The sequence below is a fragment of the Helianthus annuus genome, chromosome 2 (assembly GCF_002127325.2).
Source record: "Helianthus annuus cultivar XRQ/B chromosome 2, HanXRQr2.0-SUNRISE, whole genome shotgun sequence".
In the NCBI taxonomy this organism is placed as follows: Eukaryota; Viridiplantae; Streptophyta; class Magnoliopsida; order Asterales; family Asteraceae; genus Helianthus; species Helianthus annuus.
This window is the reverse complement of record NC_035434.2, coordinates 8,538,088-8,564,395: the sequence shown is the minus strand read 5'-3', so window position 1 is coordinate 8,564,395 and position 26,308 is coordinate 8,538,088. Positions and strand designations below refer to the sequence as shown.

General features: G+C 35.4%; 2 protein-coding genes and 1 pseudogene across 2 annotated transcripts; 2 read left to right on the top strand and 1 right to left on the bottom strand.

Annotated features, from left to right (window-relative positions):
• The first annotated feature begins 1,624 nt into the window (after nt 1-1,624).
• Nucleotides 1,625-3,931, top strand: LOC110901812 (annotated as a pseudogene).
• Nucleotides 3,932-12,879: 8,948 nt separating this feature from the next.
• LOC110909476 (plastidic ATP/ADP-transporter) lies at nt 12,880-18,235 on the top strand. The gene is given in 7 exon segments (XM_022154411.2): nt 12,880-13,112; nt 13,114-13,512; nt 14,052-14,417; nt 15,508-15,762; nt 15,940-16,083; nt 16,443-16,790; nt 17,775-18,235. Coding segments are annotated over 7 exon segments (1,881 nt in total). The 5' UTR covers nt 12,880-13,082; the 3' UTR covers nt 18,114-18,235.
• Nucleotides 18,236-19,057: 822 nt separating this feature from the next.
• On the bottom strand, nt 19,058-26,089 carry LOC110909489 (titin homolog). Its single transcript, XM_022154416.2, has 7 exons — nt 25,847-26,089; nt 24,121-24,236; nt 23,911-24,029; nt 22,943-23,105; nt 22,150-22,367; nt 21,037-21,358; nt 19,058-20,261 (listed from the first exon to the last, which is right to left on the bottom strand). The coding sequence occupies exons 1-7, from the start codon at nt 26,003-26,005 to the stop codon at nt 19,139-19,141; spliced, it is 2,220 nt and encodes a 739-aa protein (XP_022010108.1). The 5' UTR covers nt 26,006-26,089; the 3' UTR covers nt 19,058-19,138.
• Between the last annotated feature and the right edge of the window lie 219 nt (nt 26,090-26,308).

Sequence of the window (26,308 nt, the reverse complement as noted above, 5' to 3'; positions counted from 1 at the left end):
CTTTAAACCTTTATTGGATTTAACTGTTGGAACTAGTGGTGGATCCAGAAAATGCTTTCAAGGGGTGCGAACGAGTAGTTTAACCAAATTTTCAAAGGGTGCCGTCGAGATTTTGCCATATAAAATACACTAATTTTTTTTCAAGGGATACACCCACCTACCCACACATTGTTTTCTTTAATTCACTCGGTTTATTTGAATTTGGTTTATTTAATTAACTTTGTTTATTTGGTTTGATACAAAAGATCGAACACGAATATTTCAAGCTAATAGTCTAATTAAGGTTCGTTTAGAACATTAATGTAAATCAATTTACTTTTCACCTTCATTTATATATTACTAAATATATTTTTAATAAAACAAACAAAACATATAGTTTAAAAATCCTCATAAACGGTCTAATTTATAATTAAATCGTTTTCCTTGATAAAAAGAGCTATTTGATATATATAACGTGCAGATTACATCCATATGTTATATAAAAGTTTAAAACAAACAATAACTATATACAAAAAATAAGAGTACAAAGATCTTTTAAGTATATTTATATGACATTGTTAGGCCAACAAAAAATCACCTCTTTAACTATTAAATACAAGAACAATATAAGTATTCATTTTATATTAGCATGTCATAAGTATAATAACAAAAAATCACCTCTTTAACTATTAAATACAAGAACAATATAAGTATTCATTTTATATTTAGCATACATCAGTATTCAGTTATCAGTACTGTCTTCATATGTATAAACCTGACCGGTTTTTTAGGAAAACAAATTAAAAATAAATAAATAAAATTCGGGAAATAAAGTCCATACACGAAAATAAAATTTACTAGGTTTGTGTATTCAAGACGTGTATATGGTAATACCAGGATATGAGAAACAGTTTAATATATATTTATAATTTATAAAAATCCTTTTTAATATAAAACTAGTTAGACCATGCGTAGTGGGCAATATTCACCCTTGGGCGTTTTGCGTCATGTGGCAGCCCAGTCAGCAATGGGACATTATGTGCGTTTTCTAATATCAGTAATCAGTATAGTGGGGATTGTGGGGCATTATGTTTGTAATAAAATAAAAAAACATTTAAAAAATCTTATTGACCAAATAATAGAAGCTCAAATGTGATTGGATAACAAAAACCCCCATTAGGCGTGATTTAAAAAACGTCATAACCAAAAACGCCCCAAACACGCCCATGCGTAGGGTATGTGGGCGATATTGGGCATGATTGAGCACAAAAAACGCCCAACCACTACGGGTGGTCTTAGTTAAGGTTAATATCGGTCAATATCGATTAGTTGGTAATTGGTTGAAAATCCATTCGAAAACAAACACTAGTTATTTATTTATTATTATTATTATTATTATTATTATTATTATTATTATTATTATTATTGTTGTTATTATATATATATATGGAACCCATTAAGTCTAACTAACTCTCAAATCAATATCCACCATTGGATTTGGCTGAGATTAAATCTCAGCCACTTAAACTCATAAAAATAACTTCTCTAATGGCAGTTCAAAGTCGTTTCCTGGGCTCCATATTTTCCTGCCCATGTTCTCCCCAAATCACCATTAATTGTAACTGCAATTTGGAAGAATCCTGGCCGTTTAAAGTCCCTAACTTTTGATCTGAGCCATTGAAAGTCCTTGAAATGGCAGTTCTACAATCTCTCTCCTCAAATCACGAGGTTCCAGGCGGTTTTCGTCCTCCCCACCCACGTTTCCCGCTTTCTCCTCCCCAACCGCCCCAGGTCACCCACTATAAATCCTCCCCTACCAGCATCATCAAGCCTCGCTCTTTCCTATTTTGCATCGGTTATCAAGGTTTCTCTATTTCTCTGGATCCCCTTCCACATGTCGCGGCTCTCTATGCCATACATACACAAATCAACCTTCTCTGATCTCTTATGGTTTCTCCCCCACTGCAATTGAAGAAGACTTTGTGAACCACATCATCACAGAGCATATTTGAGGTTCGTCTTAGGGTTTTTCCCCTTAATTCACGTCTTCTTTATTACTAAAGCCATCAGATTGTTCATTGCTTCTCAAACCAATATCATAATGTGATCTGGATTTGCAATGGATTTGCTTCATATTTTTCTAACAATTTTAGGTTATCCGTAAGACTCCCTTGAAGATTCTCTCAGTCGATACGCAGATCCCTCGCTTCCTTTGACTTCCTGTATCTCAATTTGATTGGGAGTTTTTTCATCCGATTACTGTACTTTCAGTTAATTAATTAGTTTATGCAATTATCATGTATCTGAATTTAATCATCCTGTCTTTTTGTACCGCTTGTATGCCCCTATTATTAGACGCCATTGTTTTTGAAATAGCTCCTACATTACTTAGTTTTGAATTCAATATCCAGCATTTACACGCACTGGACTTGTAAGCAGATCTCTAAGCCTGTCTGTCTACATAATTAATTAATTAATAGGCCATTTAGATTCTAAAGTTACATCATCACTTTTGGGATATAAGTTGTAGTGATCTGAATCAGGTAGCTTTCATATGAATAATGGTGATCTGTAAAGCTTTACTCATGACCACTTAAAAGTTGCTTTTACACTAGAAGTTTTCCTTGATTAAGTTATTGTATTTAATATGAAGCCCTAGCTATATTATAACAAAATGAACTTAACGGTACCCGCTAATCACTAACTAGTAACTACCATGCTTACATTGATATGTTTTAATTTTTATTGGATAGTTAAAGAACAATGAGCTACCCAAATGGATTGGTATCACAAGGGAATCAGCCTTTTTTCTCATTTGGGGTTATCACAGATGTCCAGTATGCTGACATTCCTGATGGGCGTTCGTTTCTTGGTGTTCCTAGATATTACAGAAACAACATTCTAGTGTTGCAAAAGGCAGTACAAAATTGGAATAATCACCAAAATATTAGTTTTTCGCTGAATCTTGGTGACATTGTTGGTGGGTTTTGTCCCAAAGACCAATCTTTAGAAGCTGTCAAGAAAGTAGTTAAAGAATTTGATAAGTTCAATGGTCGTGTGTATCATATGATTGGCAATCACTGCCTCTATAATCTCCCCCGCAGCAAGTTGCTCCCGTTGATGACTTTTCCTAATGTTGAGCGTGCTTACTATGACTTTTCTCCGATCCGAGAGTACAGATTTGTTGTTTTTGATGGTTATGATATTAGTGCAATTGGTTGGCCTCATGATCATCCTCACACCATTGATGCCATAAACTTACTTAACAAGAAAAACCCCAATTTGGAAAAGAATAGCCCAGTGGATTAGTCGATCTTGAAAGAAAGTTCCTGAAGTTCAATGGGGGGAGTTGGGAAAGAACAGTTGAAATGGCTAGACAAAACACTCCAAGATGCGACAAAATCCAATCAAAAAGCTGTTGTATGCTGCCATATTCCCCTAGATCCCGGAGCTTCATCAAAACAAGCACTTTTATGGAATTACGATGAAGTTATGGAGGTGATACACCAGTATGGTTGTGTGAAGGTTTGCTTAGCTGGCAATGCTCATAAAGGTGGACACTTTCTTGACTCTTGTGGGGTACATCATCGGGTACTTGAAGCAGCACTGGAATGTCCTCCTGGCACGAATGCATTTGGATATATAGATGTTTATGAAGATAGGCTATCGCTTATTGGTAATGATCGAATGGCTAGCAGTGAAATGGTTTTAAACCACTAAATATACTAGATTATATCTGCTTTATCCGAGCTTTATAGGTATATATGTGAATTAATGTACTGAAAGGCATTTGAGTTACTGGAATACATGTCATTGGGTTTGTACTGAATCAATTCGTTGTGACATTTGAAATGTAAACAAGACATTTTTTTGTAACTGCATTTGTAGGTTAAGAACACCGTTCATCATATATGAACATAGAGTATGTCTTCTTTTGTATTTAAAGAAACAAGCACGATTAAATTGTATTGTATTATAAACAACCATCTTTTAGTTTAAACCAAATTAGGATTCCTTTTTTCTGTATTTAAGTATGCAGAAAATAATCTTATAGAAGAAACCAGCCAATAAGACTATGGAGAAAGCAGAAAAGCAGACGGATGCAATATCAAGGGACACATGGCGACCTGTGATTGCTTGGATCTTGAACAAGTTGTTACTTTATGAGCATTTGTGGTCTGGCCGTATGCCACCTCTTCTTCATGAGGATTTAGTGCAAAGGCCCTCACAAAATAACTCCAGAAGGTATATCTCTCTCAATAGTCTATGTGAATGAGCTGTTAACAAACAAACGTGGTAAGTAAAACAATATTTGTAACCATGATGAGGATAGGCAATCCAGAGATGGTAACAAACAAACGTGGTAAGTAAAACAATATTTTTTTTTCCTATTTCTTCTCTCCTTTTGTGTACACATTGCCATTATCATTACATTTAAAAACCAAACCCCACCTTAATATCATATTTAACATGGATCTTATCTTTTAAAAAACAAGGAAGTGTAGTTATGAGACTATGACAATGAACAACCCGTCCACCGGACGGGTATTAAACTAGTTATTATTATGCCTTTCAAAAAGAAGTTGTTTGACTGAACAATATCAATAAATAGGGCTATAACACCTTCTTCAAACACAAAACTCTTTTATTAATGAACAATCGTTTAATGATAATAATCCATTGTTGTTAACATTGGTAGATACATCTACAAGTATCTGCCATTAGACACCTGCCCGCTGCCCGTTCTCCTCTTTTAGCTATGCACTCATTGTGGCATTTGTTATACTCACAAGGATAAGAGTACCAAGTTTCTTCACAAGCTTCACCAATCATCATCGTGCTCCCTAAATTAGATACACAAACAAGGAGCAATAAACAATAAGTAACTAGCTTTTTTTACCCGCATTGCGGTGGCGTCGTACGCGATATGATAAATTATAGACTACAATCAACCCAACTCATTTTCGAACTAAATTTACGTTGAACATAGAGTAATCTGAATTTATACCATTGAATGAAAATGTATTATACTTGACATGACTTGTTTTTAACAAAATTTACATCAAAACGTAGTTCAACTCAAAACATACATAAAAATAAAACATTATATAATCAACTCAAATCATTTCCAAACAAAAATTACGTTAAAGCATAGACAAACTCGAACTTACACCAACAAAGACAAAAAAAAATAAGAAAATAGTTAAAGAGTTATTTTGACATTATCACAAAGTTTAGGGGTAAGAATTATTAAAAAACAAAGATATTTGTTTTTAAATAAATACAAAAAATAGATTATACATAACTAATTGGTCTGCGTGTTTGAACTTTGAAGAAACAAAGCTATGGAAATAAGACCCATAAGGTTAGAGATGTTGTGTATCACATGACAAATTCTAACAAATGCAAAATGATGTGCTCTTTTAACTTGTACAACCTTTAAGAAGTTTTAGAAAAAAAGGAATAGTGTATGCTATTCACAAAAGAAAGTTATTAAATAATACAGGGAAATACATATAAATAAAAAATAGTGAGAATATTAGATATAAAAACATAAACGATCTATATAAATATCAACTAATGTGTAGCTTACCAGCAATTGTGAGTACAAGCAAAATTGCAACATAAAACCTGATAGATGACATGCTTGTAAAATTTCTTGATGTGTTGAAATCGAAAGATTATTGAAGGTTATGTGGTTCTTTCAAATGGTTCAAGCTTTGCAATATTTATACTCCAAGGAATTAGATGAGAACGTAACTTATATTAGGAAGTAGATTTTGTTATTAAATAGAAAATATACACAACGGTGATATTAAATGCGTATATTAATTTTTTTTATAACAAATAAATAAAAAATTTAAATAAATTAAGAAGATTTACAAATAAGGGTGGTGCAAGGAAATTAAACAAATGCAATCTTATTATTGGTAACTATTTATGGTATTACTAACAATATTAACAATTCTATGTTCTTTTAAAAGATGTTGGTGTATTTTTTCCATTTAGAAGATGATTGTCAATGACTCAATGAAAACAAATATGTGAGTGATTACTCACAATATGGATTAACCATATAAAATTTATGTGTCTTTCTACACATTTCATGTTTCGTCTTCATTGTTATGTGACTTTGCAAGACCACGTATCCATATGCCATGTGTTAAGAGGTGTGCACAATAGAATTATATGAATCCATGTCGACCGTACCATGATTCGAATCAAGTCACAAGTTCAAATCTTGCAACTAACATTGATTTTTCAAAAAAAAAAAAAAAAAAAAAAACCACATCCATAAATGTCATCAAAATTTACCATCACCCATGTACAAAATCACATGTCAGTTTCACATTATAAATAATAATGCTACTGATAATCCGCCATATACATATATCACGAGGAATGTAACTAAAAACGATTTCATCTTCCAAATATTTATCACCTATTGTTCAAAATAAATATTCATCGTCGCGTATGCACCTCAATGAATGAAAGGAAGTATGACGACACTTTAAGCACCTCAATATGTGATGTCATGACTGCTCCGCTCATTTGCTTCAAGAAAGGAAAAATTGTGACATTTAGAACACAGGGTATGGGGCTCGTCCCCCGTCCTGGACCGTCGCACACCGCCCCCTAGGGGGCCGTCGCGGCGCCTTCGTCCGCCAACCGACATTGGAGACGAAGCAATTGGTTGGCTGAGTTTTCATTTGGTGGGCCCTCTCTCTCTCTAGTGGGTAGTCCTCCCACACCCTTGGATACTCCCTAAGAGGATGCTGCTCCTCCCGTGATGACATGGACTGGCGCCTACGTGGCGGGTAGTCTCCAAAGAGACTATCCATTCCATACCCCATCGTCTTATACAAGTTATGACTACAACTGATATAATGAAGTTTGACCAGGTCATCGACTTTAATGCCCCAAACCCATGAAGCCTCACGGTTAGATTATTGCATCAGAACATGGTGCTTAAACTGATTAATGCCATAACTAGCAGTGAAAACATCAAGTACCAAGTACATTAATTTATCAAGTTTAAACAAAACATTCAAATAACATAATAGGCCGTCTATGGTCGATAGGATGCCAACCCGATAAGTAGGAAGCATCAACCTGTTAACCTGACATGCAGGTCAGTTTTGCTAAGTGAGTTATAGTTTTAATAAAACTGAGATTTAGTAGTTTAAATAAAACGTTTAGTAATTATCATCAAACCACGTTTTATCATCAAACATGCAGATCAACTTCAATCATAAACAAAACATCAAATTGTGAAGCGAACTTCACCGTTAATTATAATAACCCGACTTTATGTCAGACAAGCTTACGCAGGTATAAGACTCCATGCCTGCTATTTTGTGTGCGTTCACATAACCCCATCAATAATGCTAGAAACAACTTTCTAGCTATCAATGATTTAACGTCAATCATCAATTATTTATACAAATCGAACTAATCAATCAATCTTAAACACGTAACATCAGTCAATCAATAATCACACAATAGTAAGCAAGTACTCTAGAGAGTAATTGTTAGAAATATCATTATTAAACTTTAGTTATGTCTATTTTTATTATTAGCACCGATATGTTTATGATATGTACTCGTAATATAGGATGATATGCGGATCAATGATAAGCGGGTTATTAAACCGTCAAGGCAGTTACCCGCCTAAATTAACCGCCATATTTGTATGTTTAAATACTGTTTTACCGGGAACTATTCCGGTTACCAAGACAATTTGTATTCAACATAATTGTCCTCTCAATACTTCGGTTTTTCTCTGCAAATTCAATACTCGTTTGTTGTTTAAATATTCATTATAAGATGTCCGTTTTCCGTTCAAATTCTTCCGCTGCAAATGATATTGGTGATCCGGTTAAACATCATCATTATGATGTTAATTCGGATTTCCAACATAGTGGTATCAGAGCCACTCATGGAAAACGACCCGAAATTAATGAAACCTCAACCACACTTCCTTGTCAACATTGCACTGATGAAATCAATGAAAGGAACAAGCAAACTCCTCGTGTTCGACTTTGTTACTACTGTCACTTACCAGGCCATCAGATCTACAACTGCATTGAAAAGGATAATGATGAAACAACCCAACTGTTAAAACAGGCTATTAATGTTGGGATCAGACGGAAAGAAGAAGATGTTCACTGCAATGAAGAGATGATTGTCTCCGGCACCGATGGCGGACAATGGGCAGGAATATGGTATGTTAATCCGACGTTCAATCATCATTTTTCTGGTAATATAAATGCTTTCAAAAGGGTGAAACACATGATGGGTGTAGAGACAAGATCGGGTATGAACAATTTCTTGTTTATAAGAGGGGTAGGATCGGTTGATTTGAAAACTGGGAACGAAACACTTAATATACAAAGTGTTTATTATTCTCCGGAAATTGATCGGAATGTTTTAAGCCTTGATCAACTTACATTACAAGGCTTTACGGTCAAAAGGTCCCGTGACAAATGCAAAATTTATCCCATGTTTTCAATCCCTGTAATAAATTCAATAAATGATAAAACCGGTTTGACAAAGGAAGAAGAGTTGGGTGCAAATGAGAAGCGAAGATTGCAGGAACTGGGAACCGTCGATGAACAATTCAAAGAAGAATATCTAAATTCTTATTTTGAAACACTGAACGTTTCGGATGAGAATGAATATGATTGGAATCTGCTAATCTTGAGGGCATTAGAATTTAACGAATTTGCAGATTGCAAAGCGTTAATAGATATCTCGATGACAGAGAATATGTCTTCAAATATAAAGTAGATCTCCAAAAGAAATTTGAAGAAATGGTTCGGTGGTTCTTGAAGGTATACATGGGGATTACATCCAGGCCAATTCCTCCATTATCTCCGAGTCAAAAGAAAATTGACTTGTTAAGTTTGTTCATCTTGGTAATAAGAGACGGTGGATACCGAGAAATTACTACAGATAATACATGGCCGATCGTAGCAAAAGACTTAGGATTTGATTATAAAGATGGAGATTACATAAGGATCATCTATGCTATGTATCTCGATATTTTAGAGTATTATTATAAATTCAAATCTATACAAGAGAACGTGCATGTAAAAGAGATGGTGAATGAAGAAACAGAGTTCAACGGGGGTCATCACAGGAGGACGAAGAGTGCAGAAGCAGCAGCAGTTCATGGTCATGGAGATACAACACAGTATGCGCTGTTTACTCGAAAGGGCAGTGAAGATGATTGGAATGTTCACAAGAAAAGGAAGCGTTTCAACTTTGATCACGCGAAGAAGGCTGTGGATGATGCTAATCGCAGCGTCATGCAACATAGTTATAACATAACCAAAGTTTAAGGGGGTTGTGTTAGAAATATCATTATTAAACTTTAGTTATGTCTATTTTTATTATTAGCACCGATATGTTTATGATATGTACTCGTAATATAGGATGATATGCGGATCAATGATAAGCGGGTTATTAAACCGTCAAGGCAGTTACCCGCCTAAATTAACCGCCATATTTGTATGTTTAAATACTGTTTTACCGGGAACTATTCCGGTTACCAAGACAATTTGTATTCAACATAATTGTCCTCTCAATACTTCGGTTTTTCTCTGCAAATTCAATACTCGTTTGTTGTTTAAATATTCATTATAAGATGTCCGTTTTCCGTTCAAATTCTTCCGCTGCAAATGATATTGGTGATCCGGTTAAACATCATCATTATGATGTTAATTCGGATTTCCAACAGTAATGCATTTAAGGTAGCATGTACATCAACCCGAAATAGTAAAAGAGGGCGTCTAGAACTCATATGTGAGTTAGCCTCTTATTGTAAGTAAAGTACCATCCAACATTTAAATGCTTAGTCAAGCTTGTTAAAGATTACATGGAACTTATTAACTTTGCGTTCTTAATACCAACACAAAGTAAGACTTTACGTAGGTGTGTGATGCCACACGCAAATTTGGCTTTGTGTTTAGGCAACATCACGCCCCCTAAGTTAAACATTACACTACACTAAGCATTGCACATGACCTATTTTGCACTTCATCATCGTGCGCATGAAGTCTACTATGCTCGCTAGAAAGCCAATCGCAAAGTGGCACATTGGATGTCATAACTCATAAATCAAGAAGTGTGAAGTGGCGACCCTAATTCGCGACAATGGTGGTTGTTCTTCAGATCCGAGTTATTTAAAGTCAAGATTCTACCTTTATGATTGGAAATGCATTATGATCAACCCAAAAGATTGTTCCATGCTTTAAACATCAATATCATAACTTCTACGTGAATCTTACCCATTTAAGACCAAACCTTCAAACCAAACTTTTAAAAAACGAGCTTAACCGCGTGCAAAGCACACCTTTTATTGTCTAAGAAGGGTATAAGTTAAACTTGAGCGATCTCCTCAGCTTCCACAAAAGAATATAGGTAAAAGCAATGTTTTAAAAACCGGTAAATACCGGCCGGTTATACCGGTATTACCGTTTTCAGATGTAAATCCGGTATGAAACACCCCGGTAAATAAGTAAAACGGCATAAGGTTTGTACCGGCGGTAAAATCCGGTATACCGGTTTGAAACGTAATACCGGTACCTGCACAGGGTTATTTTAGTTTGAGTTAATACTTATTTTCAATATATATGCTACTTATCTTATGTAACTTTTATATATTATGATTATTCGTAACTAAAATTTCTTATTTAATATTGTACGAAAGGAAAATAGTTGATGTATTCAATACTCAAATGGCTTAAACATATCGTACACTTGGTTTCACTTTCTCTCTCTTTAGCTCTCTTTTTTTTCTCTTTCTAAAGTTTGGTGAATAATATGAGAGAATCACAGAGGTTGATCCATGCTTCCTTTTTTTTTGAACGAAAAATTTTGATCACTAACTGACCACCGGAGTATCATCGTGCCACCAGCAAAACCACTCGATCATATCCATCTCCACTAGGCATAATGCCTATACACCAATTCAGGAGGAAACCCAATAAATATGTTAAAAACCCCTTTGTGGGAATCGAACCCAGGATCTATTGGTCCCAAAACCTTATCCCACCCCACCCCTAAGGTGCCACTAGGCTATAAAGCCATGGGCAATCCATGCTTCCTATTATAGGGTTTTAGGTGGTGTAATTACACTTATGCCTTTCATGGTCCTTGTATCACTTTGTGATCCACATTAGTCATCTAACCCACTAAGTCTATCCATCATGTTTTTTTGAGGATAAATCATAAAAAATGGCGTGTTACACCTGACGGCATGGGATTTAATTGCTCATCTCGCTATGAGTAGAATAAATAACTTGATCCTCCCAAAGCATCCTTACTCGTATTAGATCTCCAAATCTGTTTAAATAGGACAACAAGATTGATAGTAAATAAGGAGCCTACAATACTTTATCCCAAAAGAAAGTCCTGCAAATACTTTCAAGCATTATAAAATATAATGGATGAAGCAATGTGAAGCTAACTTTTCAATTTTATTAAGAAATCATGTATCCAATCAGTCATACTAAATTGGGCAAGGCTACGTCTCGTGGTTTAACTAAAAAGTGTATAATGCTCTGCCACGTAGACAATGAGCTTTAACTAACTCATCCTTTAATTATCACGTTATCACGTTATGGCTTACCTTTAACTAAACCATTTCTAAAAGCGGGTGAGATGCAATTTTTTATTGGATTTGGAAATTAATTGGGTTAGTTTAATGGATGATGAGGGCGTTAAGGAGCTAACGCCCAAAGGTGACAGTTGTCTTATAATTTGACGGTGATATTTTGGTTAAAATGGTGGGGAGATGACAGGAGCGTCAGCCCACAACGAACAATCTATTGTAACAACTATTGCTAAATAGGTTAAGCTACACTCTTCATAGGTGTGGAGATGGGTCAACATTTGGTGCAAAATCCCTAACATTTTTGCTTTTACGGTTAAAAACGTTATTCCACAATTATATTGACGCGGACGAGACCAAGAAGGATACAACTCACAAGATTATTATTCTTAGATGTTGGAGCATATGCAACCCTAGATGAGATAATATCATCTCTAACAAATAGTGAAAAGTCAAAGATATCAAGAATAGTATTAAAGCGTATGGTTTTCTTTAGTTTAAAAATAGATCTAAGCTCAAGTCCATCTTGTAAACGAATTGGTGCAACTTTGATTTTGCATAGTTGATATAGTTCTTGGTGTTTCTAATGAAAATTATCTTTTGATAAAAAAATGTTAGAATCTTAAACTTGGGTAAATTACTTTTTGAGTCCCTGTATTTTAATAGTTTTAACTAGTTGAGTCCAAAAGCAAAAAGTTTAACGACCTGAGTCTCTATAAGCATTTTCTTTAACATTTGAGTCCTTTTGAGTCCAAATTTTAACCATTTGAGTCCAATTTTTTTGGACTCAAATCGTTATAAAATGAACAAAATTGGACTCAAAACGTTATAAAATAAATGGCTAGGGACTCAGGGCGTTAAACTTTTTGATTTTGGACTCAAGTGGTTAAAACTAATAAAACACAGGGACTCAAAAAGTAATTTACTCCTTAAACCCTATATAAACAAACCAATTCCATAATCACATAACCCGTCAGATTCGAACAATCCAGACCATCCAAAAGAACTACCAGCTCAGCTGGTAAGAGGTGTGAAGGTTTACCCACAGGTCACGGGTTCGATCCCAGGCCAGTGGGTTCCTGCACGGGGCTTAGGCCAGACCGACCGGGAGGTACCGCATTGCGGGCCGACGGATTCGAACCTGAGCGGGTACGCCTAGAGACGGCCAAAGTAACCGGTTGATCCACTCCTTCCAAAAAAAAAAAAAAAAGTCCAAAAGAACAATTCAACGATCAAGATTCTCCAAAACCCTGGTTACCAACCTAATTACTTCATAAACCAGTTTTCTTGATTCTACAACAACACATTTGTCTTCTTCCTTCCAAGGTTTTAGCTTATTATTATCTTTACATAAACCTTTCTCTTCATTCAATCTGCACACTTTCACATAATCACATTATCTTCTGTTTCAAGTTGTTATCTTTTTCAGTTTCTTGAATTCAAGAACAGAAAAAAGTTCAAAAAACAGAGAGAAAAGTGTGCAAAAATGGAAGGTGTCATTCAAACAAAAGGGTTTTTTTTTGTCCCTCCCTTCAAACCCACAATCAAGAATCTTTCTTAATAAAATCCCACAACAATTTATCAGACAAAGATTCAATCTTTCCTTAAAAAAATCCAAACCCACAAATCTTTTTTGCTTAAAACCCAAATCCCCAAATGGGTTTTCTCCAAATCTTAATGGGTCAAGAAAATTTCATGGGTTTGGTTTGTTTGATGTCAAAAAGTTAAATACTTTGCATGTTTGTAAAGCCTCCGCCGGCGCCGGTGGTGGTGGTGCCGGTGAGTTGGAGGTTGACCCACCAAAGTTTATGGGTGTTGAAGTGTTGACTTTGAAAAAGATTATACCTTTAGGGTTAATGTTTTTTTGTATTCTTTTTAATTATACAATTCTTAGGGATACAAAAGATGTGTTAGTGGTGACTAGGGGTGCAAATGAGTCAAGTGGCTCGTGAGCTACTCGAGATCGGCTCGAGAAAAAGTTCGAAACGAGCCGAGCCTTATCGAGCCCGAGCCGAGCTTGAGCCTCAAAACAAAGCTCGTTTGTTTATCGAGCCCGAGCTCGAGCCTCACATGTGAAGCTCGTTAGGCTCGTCGAGCCTTATCGAGCCTTAGTATAAACGAGCCGAGTCGAGCCGAGCTTATTTAAACTGGCTTACAAGCCGGACTCGAACCTAAAAATAAGCTTATTTAGTAAACGAGTCCGAGCTTTACTTATCGAGCTCGCAAGCCTAAAAAGTCTATTATTTATATTATTTTTATTTAATATACTAATTAATAGATAATAAACGAGCGGAGCCCGAGCCGAGCTCGAGCTTGATAAAATACAAACGAGCCGAGTTCGAGCTTTGAAAACAAAGCTCGAATCGAGCCGAGCTCGAGCCCGAGCTCTCATAAGTTAATCGAGCTCGAGCCTGGCTGAGCTCGGGCTCGGCTCTGCTCGTTTGCACCCCTAGTGGTGACAGCCAAGGGTTCAAGTGCTGAAATTATACCCTTTTTGAAAACTTGGGTTAATTTGCCAATGGCTATAGGGTTTATGCTATTATATACAAAATTGTCTAATGTGCTAACAAAGAATGCTCTTTTTTACACTGTGATTCTGCCGTTTATCGCGTTTTTTGGGGCGTTCGGGTTTGTTTTGTATCCACTTAACAATTATTTTCACCCGACTGCACTTGCGGATAAGCTGCTTGAGTTCTTGGGGCCTCAGTTTCTTGGTCCGCTTGCGATTATGAGAATTTGGAGTTTTTGTTTGTTTTATGTTATGGCTGAGCTTTGGGGGAGTGTGGTGGTTTCGGTTTTGATTTGGGGGTTTGCTAATCAGGTATAATGTTCATATTTTGTTTTGAAGTTTATCTTGATTGGTTTCGAATTGTGTTTATAAGATATGGATTTGTTTTATTGTAGATGTGTATATACATAGATACATATAAACATATAGGTATATATACATATGAAAAAATTACAAGTTTTGTCCTTTATCTGAATACCATTTATCAGGCGGTGTCCTTTTTAACGAATTTTGAGTCTTTGACAAGTTTTGCCCTTTACAAGGAATTTTGTTGCACGTTTTGTCTTGTAGGCTTAACCCAATTAGATTTTCTTGTTAAATCTTGTGACCCAAGGGTATTTTAGTCTTTTTACCCATTTATTTAATATTATTAAAACAAAATATTTTAGGGTTGACTCTTGAAATAAATGGGTAAAAAGACTAAAATACCCTTGGGTGACAAGATTTAACAAGAAAATCTAACTGGGTTAAGCCTACAGGACAAAACGTGCAACAAAATTCCTTGTAAAGGGCAAAACTTGTCAAAATTCGTTAAAAAGGACACCGCCTGATAAATGGTATTAAGATAAAGGACAAAACTTGTAATTTTTCCTATATATATATACATGTATATGTGTGTGTTTAAATGAGCCACATACTTGGTTATAGTAACCAACTAACCATTTTTGTTTGCACTGTTGTTTCAAATTATCCGAATGACCATTTTACGGTATATATAAAAAAATATATCTATGCATATCAATGTATGTATATGCGCAAGGGCGTAGCTTAAGAGGGGCCGGGAGGGGCGTCCGACCCCCCGAACTTTTCGCTCAGTAGTGTTACATATGTAGTTTTCGTATAGAAATTTTTGGGTATATACGTTTTCGACCCCCCCGGTTCAATAGAAATTTTTGGGTATATACGTTTTCGACCCCCCCGTTTTCATGGTCAAGCTTCGCCACTGTATATGCGTGTGTTCGTGTGTGAAAATGGAATGTGAGTTATCACGACACATGATTAAGAACGTTCTTTTTTCCTTTTTTTGCGATTTTTTTCTTTATTGCAGTTGCATCGCATATATGCGATTGTTTATGCATACGTTGATTAATCAAATATATATTCTTGTAACTGTTCCATGTAGATAACAACTGTTGAAGAGGCAAAAAAGTTCTATCCACTATTCGGGCTTGGAGCCAATGTTGCCTTAATATTCTCGGGTCGTACGGTGAAATACTTCTCAAATATGCGAAAACATCTGGGCCCGGGAGTTGACGGATGGGCTATTTCTTTAAAATACATGATGAGTATTGTGGTGTTAATGGGCCTAGCAATTTGCAGTCTTTATTGGTGGGTCAATACATTTGTTCCGCTTCCTACCCGTAGCAAGAAGAAGAAGGTAACATTTCATATCTTTATAAGTTTTCTTTTTTATATAAATATCTGATTATTCAACACATCCTGTATTTTTTTATTTTTTTTTCATTATTTGCGGGGTCAAATAATTGTTTATTTAATGTTAAATAAGTAAACGACTAAACGCCAATCTTTTTTTTTTTTTTTTTTTTTTTTGCAGGAGAAGCCAAACATGAGCACAATGGAAAGTTTGAAATTCTTAGCATCGTCGCCATATATTAGGGATTTAGCTACTTTGGTTGTTGCATACGGGATTAGCATAAATCTTGTCGAGGTTACATGGAAATCAAAGCTCAAGGCGCAGGTATAATTATTGAAAACAATCTTTCCGCAAATTAAAATCGTGTATATAGAAAAAGAAGTAGAGGTGTCAAAATGGACGGGGTAGTGTTATGCGTCAAAGCACGTACCTTTTTGGTACGTGTCTTTCGTTGACTCGAAAGTTCTTTGTCCAAATATAACTTTTTGTGGCCAAAAAAAAAAAAAATAAAACTTTTTGTGAATGATTATCTTCAAATACAACTTTCTAAATCGCCTTATTTAAAAAAAATACAAGTTATCTTTGTACTTATATAGTTTCCATAATGCAAGACAAGTGTACCTTCTTAACATTATACCTGGTTTTTTTTTTTTTTTTTTTTTTTTTTTTTTTTTTTTATACAGTTTCCTAGCCCGAATGAATATTCTTCATTCATGGGCGACTTTTCAACCGCAACCGGAATTGCAACATTTACAATGATGCTTTTAAGTCAATGGATATTCAACAAATATGGTTGGGGCGTAGCCGCTAAAATCACACCGACGGTCCTACTTCTAACCGGCGTTGGGTTCTTTTCTTTGATCTTGTTTGGCGACCCACTTGGCCCCGGCCTTATGAAGTTCGGGATGACCCCACTTCTAGCCGCGGTCTATGTTGGTGCAATGCAAAATATATTTAGCAAAAGTGCAAAATATAGTTTGTTTGATCCTTGCAAAGAAATGGCGTATATTCCATTGGATGAAGACACCAAGGTTCGGTTTCTTACTTTATTTAGTTTCTAAAACATTTTTAATGATCGTTTAGTGGTCGAATAATTAGTTTGATATTAGCTTAACGAAACTGCTTGTTAAAAGACGGTGTGAAATTACTTATATACCCTTATTCTGCCTAAGCTCTAACTCTATATCCAAAGCTCGAGCACGGCTTGTGTGAGTTTTTAGGCTCGAGCCTAACTTGTTGATTATTAATTAATTAATTTATTTATACAAATATATAGTTATGTTTGTATACAAATATACAATTTGCCTTTATATGTTATGTAGTTAATTTTCATCTTAATTATGTATATTAAACAACCATACCTAGTAAATCCCATAAATAGCAAAGCTATTAATTATGTATATAATAATATGAGTAAAGTACATGGATGGTCCCTGTGGTTTACCAAAATTTTGGATTTGGTTCCTAGCTTTCTAAAAGTACACGCAAGGGCGTAGGATAGTGGGGGCGGGAGGGGGCGGCCGACCCCCCGAACTTTTCGCTCAACAGTGGAGAGTATGTAGTTTTTGTATAGAAATTTTTTGGTATATACATTTTCGACCCCCCGTTTTATAGAAATTTTTGGGTGTGTATGTTTTCGACCCCCCAGTAGGAAATCTCAAGCTTCGCCATTGAGTACACGGATGGTCTATGTGTTTGCACTTCGTAACACATTTTGTCCCCAACTTTTTTCCAAAAGCACATAGAGGTCCCGTGGTTTGCACTTTGTATTTGTAACGCTCTTGGTCCCTAATTTGGACCTGCTGAAACCTTTAGATTTGTTGGTGGGGGATTGAATGCGTAAGAAAGGGCAAACCAGAAGGACCATCCGTGTATTTTTGGAAATCTAGGGACCAAATCCAAATTTTGGTAAACCACAAGAACCATCTTGTGTACTTCACTCTAATATTATATATCACTAATATATGTTTTTATGTAAATATCGCGAGCCTATATGAACTTTTATTTAAATGTAGGTTAAAGGCAAGGCGGCAATAGACGTCGTGTGCAACCCCTTAGGGAAATCGGGTGGAGCTCTAATTCAACAATTCATGATCTTAACGTTCGGTTCACTTGCAAATTCAACACCGTACCTTGGTGGCATACTCCTGGTGATCGTGCTGGCGTGGTTAGGTGCCGCCAAGTCACTGGACACGCAGTTCACCGCGTTGAGGCGGGAGGAAGAACTTGAAAAGGAGATGGAAAGAGCTGCGGTTAAAATCCCGATCGTTTCTTCAAATGTTGACACAAACGGGTCCGTTGGCAGCGATTCCAACACCAATAGTTCAACCGAAACATCTCCTCGGAACTTGTGAATTCCGAGGGGTTTATAGGGTTTTAGGGTATGATGTTTTTTAAGGTATTGTTTTGTTGGTTTGAGTAGATAATAAAAGCAAAGGCTTTTTGTAGTCTTTAAAGTTTTGCTTATAGTTCTTCACATCATCTTGATGTTTATTTAGTGAAATTTATGTTTTTACCCCTAAAAAGCGATGTTTTATAACCGAACCGATCATAAAACATGTGGCCCTAGTCGGACCATATGAACAAATAATTACCTCATACAGAACGAACATGAACAAGACCTTATCTGTTAAGGAAATGAACGTGTTGGTACGCAAACGAAAGTTGATAATGTTTACACATTGGAGACAAATTAACACAACTGAACACGGACACACTCATACTTATTAAATATTTTATTTGTTGGAATTTTTTAGTATTTAAATAAAATATCGAACACATTACCGAACTTTCACGAACATAAATGAACGAACAAAATTTCTTGTTCGTGTTCGTGTTTGTTTATTTATTAAATGAACTTCCCGCCGAACAGTTCATGAACTGTTCGTTGAACGTTCGATTCGTCTGCAGTCCTAGATTTAGGTGGTTCAAGAGCACTTAAGCGACTAGTTGTATAAGTGGTACCCGGCATAACAGAATTTCTTGTTCTTGTCCGTGTTTGTTTATTTATTAAACGAACTTCCCGCCGAATGGTTCATAAACTGTTCGTTGAACGTTCGGTTCAAGAGCACTTAATCGACTAGTTGTATAAGTGGTACCGGGCCAACCGGCCCCAGTTTGGCTTTAACTAACACTGCTAAAAAGCAAAGAAGTATCTACCCTCTTTTTCTTCAAATTTATAGGCACAAAAGAAAAGAAAAAAAAAGAGTAACAAGTTATTACATGCTTGGCATAAAGAACCAAGCATAGCAAACCAACAAATCCATCAAATAACAACCCCCCCCCCCCCCCCCCCCACACACACACACACACTAGTTTCACACATTCAGTCCAAAAGAATTCACACACACATATACTGCAACTAACAGTTGCATAAAAACTATATCTTTACTGCTTTCTTGATCACTTTGTAAGAAGACTTGATAAACTTCTTACTTCCTGCATAATCTTCATCGTCACCGATTACTTCCGGCTTTCTTCGCATGCAATCAACCCCCTTTTTCATGCCTAGAATAATCGACGGTGAAGATGGAATCCGTCGTAAAACTCTAGCACTCTCACTCCTCGCAATCTCCTTAAATTTCCCTATTTTTTCGCTTTTTTCCTTCACTTCAAAACTTTTCCGCCTAGTAAGTTTCGCTGATGTGTCGCACTCCGATTGGCTGAGGCTGACGCTACTTCTTCCTGGATTGATCTTGCTAGGCTTTGCTGACGTGTCACACTCCAATTGGCTAACGCTACTTCTTCGTGGATCGATCTTGTACGGCGGGTTTTTGAAGATCATTTTTGTTGCTTCAGTAACTTCGCGAGTCGTTTCGTTCTGTTCGTGCACGTTTTTCGAGATTTCTTTCTGTGGGTACTTCAAATTCATCTTATGTATGATTTCTTCGGTCTTTTTAGCATCCGCATCATATATCTGACCGCTTTGATCAGTACCGTCTTTCTCAAGAAGCATTTGAAGCCATTTTTCGACGTTCCCTTTGCCACGTTGCTTTCGACTTTCTTCATCTTCTTCCACTAGATCACATTCATCCGTCGGAAACCGAACATCATACTCAAAAACCGAACATCCCTTTTCTTCTATCTTCATCTTTTGCAGCTTTTTACCATTTTCATTACCCATCTCTTCCATTTCCGCTTCGGATGCTTTATGTTCTTCTTCCAAAAACACCCTTAACTGCTTGTGTTCCGAGTTAACAACACCAGGCAAGCATAAAAGGGTATTATCGTCTTTTTCTTGTTCATCGACCGGTTCTTGGAATAAGACGATTTGATCATTGTTTTCGTCACTTAAGAGGATATCAATATCATCCATTCTTGATCTTTTTCTTGTTTGTTCCCAATCGGGTCGAACTTGTTTCTCTAATTCATCTTTTTGCTTGAATTTCTTATGGAGTTCTCTTTCGGATGAATCGCACATCGCCTTTTGAGCTTCGAGTCTAGCCATTAGTGAATTCGATGCTGCTTGGTTTAACCGAGCTTGTTCTTTATAAATCACACTCCTGCAATAATAATTTCGACCCGTTTACTTTACAAACTTATCGGAATTCAACTTATGTTTTATCTTTAACGGGTCAAACAGATAAAAAGCTGTTTGCAAGTTCAACCTCCAAAGTTTGATTTTTTTTTTCAAATAACTGTTTACTAAAAAGTAAAACTTTGTAATCGTATTTAACGTAATAATTAGAGTAAATTACGATTTTGGCCCCTGTGGTTATATCACTTTTACCCTTTTAGCCCAAAAAAGAATTTTTTAACATCTGAGCCCTCAAAGTCTTTTTTTTTTCTAACCCTTTTGGCCCTTAACACGAATCCCGTCCATTAAATGTTAGGGGTCAAAAGGGTTAGAAAAAAAGACTTTAGGGGCCAAAAGGGTTGGTAAAAAAAGACGTTGGGGGCTCAGATGTAAAAGAATTCTTTTTTGGGCTAAAAGGGTAAAAGTGATATAACCACATGGGCCAAAATCGTAATTTACTCTAATAATTATTGTAAAACCTTAAAATTTTGAATAAGATGTTTTTCACGCCGAATCAACCATTTCGACTACTATAAAAAACTACTAGTTGAAATGCTATTAAATTCTTTAAAAGTATTGTAAATTACATTTTTGGCCCCTGTGTTTATATCACTTTTACTATATTAGCCCAAAATAAGAATTTTTAACTTATATGCCCCCATGGTCTTTATACGACGATTGTGCTTCTGCTAAATTACTCGTTTTGACCCGTTAACGAATTACCAACCCCATTTTCGAGATCTTATCATTAAGATTCTTACTGGTGCATAGCGTCTCGTATCATCTTCTCTAGCATTCCCTTATACGACGATTGTGCTTCTGCTAAACGCCGACATTTTTCTGCACGACGCCTTTTTTTAATTAACAACATTTCAAGATCTTGGATTGAACTTCTTTCCTCTTCATTCTTTTGTTTCAGTTCCATCATTTCCTCATCCAGTTTCTCGATCTCCGCCTGTTTCTTTGACGTTTCTTCTCTTTGCCTCAGCGAGTCCCTAGCGATAACAATCGCTTGATACGGGTTCGTAACAAAATCTGGAACTTCGTTTTCTTTCGACATACTCGGTCTTGATTTTCTTGAAACTGTCACATAAAAAGAGAGTTCAATATTGTTGATCGTTTCCCAAAACCGTATTTTAATGCATAAACTAGTAAATTTCTCCCGCGCGTTGAAACGTATTTCAACATTGAAACGTAAGAAAATAGTGTTTTTTTTTAAGTTAAAGTAACGCGGATTTATACTGTCTATGAAAACGTATTATAAACATACATAAAAATAAGCACGAAAACGTTTTATATTTAACCCGACTTATTTCCTAAAAAAATTATGTTGAAACGTAAGAAAATAGTGTTTTTTTAAGTTAAAGTAACGCGGATTTATACTGTCTATGAAAACGTATTATAAACATACATAAAAATAAGCACGAAAACGTTTTATATTTAACCCGACTTATTTCCTAAAAAAATTACGTTGAAACATAAGAAAATAATGTTTTTTTTTAAGTTAAAGGATGGTAACACGTTGTGGCGGCGTCAAAACGTAAATTAACTCGAATTTTATACCTTCTAATGAAAACATATTATATTTAGCCTGACTCGTTTCCAAACAACATTTACGTCAAAACGTAGACCAACTGAAAACGTACATAAAAATATGCGCGAAAACATATTATATTTGACCCGACAGCATTTACGTTGAAACGTAAACCAACTTGAATTTATACTGACACGTACATATAAATATGCGCAAAAAAATATTATATTTGACCCGACAACATTTACGTTGAAACGTAAATCAACTTGAATTTATACTGACACGTACATATATACAGATAAGCTCGAGGGAGTTAAAATGACATTTCGTATTTGTTTACCTATAGGTGAATTTGTTGTGTGTCTTCTGTTAATATCAACAGATTGTAACAAGGTGTCATTGGACTCCTTTCTAGACAAAACAATAGCAGCTGGAGCAAGTCCTGATCTCTTCTTCGACTCGTTGAACGGTTGTGGAAAACGATGCGAATCAACTGTTTGTGACTCGTTAAGTTCTTCACACTCGCCGTTGCTAAACAACAAATAGAATCCCCTATGCCTGAAAAGTAAACGAGCCGAGTGGTGTTAAGAAGGTAAACCGAGCCTTATCGAGTCTGGGCTGAGCTTGAGCCTAAAATAAAGCTCGTTTATTTATCGAGCCCGAGGTCGAGCCTGGCATGTCAAGCTCGTCAGGCTCGTCGAGCCTTAGTATAATATTAGTTTTTTTTATTAATATTTAAAAACAATTACCCCTTATTTAAACTTGTTTACGAGCCGTGCCCGAACCTAAAAATAAGCTTGTTTAGTAAACGAGCCCTAGCTTCGCTTGTCGAGCTCGTGAGCGTAAACGAGTCTCTATTATTTATGTTATTTTTATTTAATATATTAATTAATAGATGCTAAATGAGACGAGCCTGACTGCGCCTGGTCGAGCTCGGGCTCAGCTCGGCTCGTTTGCACCCCTAGTGTCAAGATTCACAGGTCAGGCGGGTTATGCAATGGGTCAAAATGGACTGGTTCAAGTTGGATTGACCCCTAAAAACTTTCTTAAATAATTCTTGCTTTACCCACATGACCCGTTTGAAATAAAACACAACCCTGATCGACCCTATCGTGGTTTCAAGAATTCTTTACCTGAAATCCGAGTTTGAAGAAGCAAAGATGGACAAGAACTGGTTAACCGATATACCGACTTGAAGGTCCCACCATGGAACCAAAAACTCAAGCTTGTTATGCTTCTTCTTGCATACTTGCCATTGTAATAATCTTAAATTGCTTGAAACAGTCAACCCTCCTCCTGTAATCCATAAAATTGTTAAAAAGAAAATAAACAAATTCGTTAATATATTAAAGCTCGTTTGTTAAGGAAATATATGTGTTCACGAACTGTTCATCAACACTTATCAAACGACGTTTGTTAAGAAAATATATGTGTTCACGAACTGTTCATCAAAACTTATCAAACGACGTTTGTTAAGGAAATATATGTGTTCACGAACTGTTCATGCATACTTGTTATGCTTGTTATGCTTCTTCTTGCATCAACACTTATCAAACGAGATTTTCCGTTCATGAACACAAACTAATGTTCATGAACACAAATAAAAACAAATGAACACAAACAACGTTCTTGAACATAATATATAATATACGGATACTTATTAAATATTTTTAGCGGAATTTTGAAGTATTTAAATAGAATATTAAAACCGAAAACATTAATGAGCTATCGAACACGTTACCGAACGTTCACGAACATAAATGAACGAACACGGCCTCTGTTTATGTTCGTTCATTTATTAAACGAACGAACGAACAGAAACGAACTTCCCGCCGAATGGTTCACGAACTGTTCACTGAACATTCAGTTCGTTTGCAACCCTAATCAACATAGCATAATTTGTTTGACTTAATCTATTTATGAGGTTGAAAACATTTAAATAACATTTTGGGCGACTTTCAACCGGGTTAACGCCCTCGACCCATTTCATATTATCGTAAATTTTTAAAACTTGACCCATTTGTCTCGTTAGAGATAAAAGATAACCCAAACCAACCCGTTGAACAAACCAAATAGGTTCACTATACATGAAGATAATTACTTGAGCAAGGGAACCAATGATCAACATCCCAAGCAAGCGGAGAAGCCGAATCGGCATGAATATACAGAACATTGCCATACGGGTCTACTCGAAACGTCTCAGGGTCAAATCCAGCATTCCTGTAATCCGAATAATTTAAAATTAAAATCCCTTTTTTTTTTCGAATAACAAATATATGACAAATAAGCAAAAGTTGCAGATTTAAATTACCCAAGATGGTTAAGTTGCTTCCATAGTAGGCTTACAAAAATCTTTGGTCTTGCTGAAGGTTTCGCTTTCGGGTCTATTATCGGAAACATCTCATCTAACTCCTTGGCTCTTGAAGCCTATAAAAACAACATGTATAAATTTTTACGTAAGCGATAAAACAAGTTCTTAAAACTTTATTAATTTTCAGAGGTTTCAGATGATGAAATGCAAATGCAAATCCAAAGCAGGGTTTTTTTTTTTTTTTTTTTTTTTTTGAGTTAATTACTGTTTTCGTCCTGTGGTTTGTCAAAAATCACTATTTCAGTCCATTAGTTTAAAAATTGCGATTTCAGTCCCTGTGGTTTCACTTTCGTAATCATTTCAGTCCCTGTACTAATAGAATAAATGGATTGAAATGGTTACGAAAGTGAAACCACAGGGTCTGAAATGGTTATGAAAGTGAAACCACAGGGACTGAAATGGTTACGAAAGTGAAACCACAGGAACTGAAATCGCAATTTTTAAACTAATGGACTAAAATAGTGATTTTTGACAAAACACAGGGACGAAAACAGTAATTAACTCTATTTTTTTTTTCAGTCTGTGGAGACCAAATAAAAAGTTTCTAAAAACTGAACACAAAAACAAAACCCTAAACACTAAACACTAAATTTGTAAAATCAACCAAGATTAGGGCTTTTTTTCATAATCTGTGGAGATCAAGAATGAAAGTTTTTGACAAATTGAACACCAAAACAAAACCCTAAATAATAAATTTGTAAAATCAACCAAGATTAGTGTTTTTTTCACAATATGTGGGTATCAAGAATTTATTTTTTTGACAAATTAAATACCAAAACAAACCCCTAAATACTGAGTTTGTCAAATCAATCAAAATTAGGGCTTTTTTCACATTTTTGACAAATTAACACAAAAACAAAACCCTAAACACAGAATTTGTCAAATGACTCAAATCAATCAAAATTAGGGCTTTTTTTCACATTTTTGACAAATTAACACAAAAACAAAACCCTAAAACAGAATTTGTCAAATCAATCAAAATTAGGGCTTTTTCACATTTTTGACAAATTAACACAAAAAAAAAACCCTAAACACAGAATTTGTCAAATCAATCAAAATTAGGGCTTTTTCACATTTTTGACAAATTAACACAAAAACAAAACCCTAAACACAGAATTTGTCAAATCAACCAAAATTAGGACTTTTTATTCTCTAAATCTTTGGAGATCAAGATTGAAAATTTTCAACAAATTGGACACCTAAACAAAACCCTAAACACTAAATTATTTAAATCAAGTGGGTTACCCATCATGAAATCCAAATCCAAATTAGAGGTTTTTATTTTTTTTTTTAATTTTTTAAATTTTTTTCTTCAACATCTGATTAAAAAAAAATTAAAGTTACAGCAAACTGAACATCAAAACAAGAATAAAAATTATTCAATTCAATTATGAAATTCAAATCAAGATCAGGGTTTTTTTTTTTTATCACAATCTGATTAAAAAAAATGAAACTTTCAACAAATTATACCCCAAATCAAAACCCTAAACCCTAAATCTTTCAAACCAACCCAATTATCAACCACAAATTTCAAATCTTTAAACACCAAAAACACATCCATAAACACTAAATTCATCAAATCAAGTAATTCCCATTTCAAGAAACACAAAACCCAAATCAAGTTTTTTTTTTTTTTTTTTTTTTTTTTTTTTTTTTTTATAAATACCTGATGAGATTGAAGAACATATGGAGTGAAGGTAAAAGGCGGGCCAAGCGCGAACGGTCCGAACCCACGATCCCGACAGATCTTAGCGTAGGCTTTCGGGTACCCGAGGCCTTCGTCGATTCGCAACTCTTCAGCAGAGAACATCAGATCATCAGCCATTGTTGTCAGGTGATTTGTGAGGAGAGTGTGTGTTGAGTTTCAGTTAGATAAATGGGTGTGTTCAGTGTTTTGTTGAAGAAGATTGTAACGGTCGAATGAGGGGACCAGATAATTATAACAAATTGTTTGGTTGTTGGGTTTTTTTTTTCAAATTGAGTTTTGGGGGTTGCCACGCTGGCAACTGTAACGGCTAGATTAGTGATAATAATTATTGGATTTGGTAGGTTAGTCTCTGAAATTTTCAAACATTTAGACCAATAATATGGTGGTATATTATACTAATTTATCTTTGAATAGAATATT

Coding starts and splice junctions, on each gene's coding strand:
- LOC110909489 (XM_022154416.2), bottom strand. CDS start 26,005: ATGGCTGATGATCTGATGTTCTCTGCTGAAGAGTTGCGAATCGACGAA. Junction 23,106..23,910: donor TCATTGGTTCCCTTGCTCAA/GTAATTATCTTC, acceptor TATGGATTACAG/GAGGAGGGTTGACTGTTTCA. Junction 20,262..21,036: donor ATACGAGACGCTATGCACCA/GTAAGAATCTTA, acceptor TTATTATTGCAG/GAGTGTGATTTATAAAGAAC.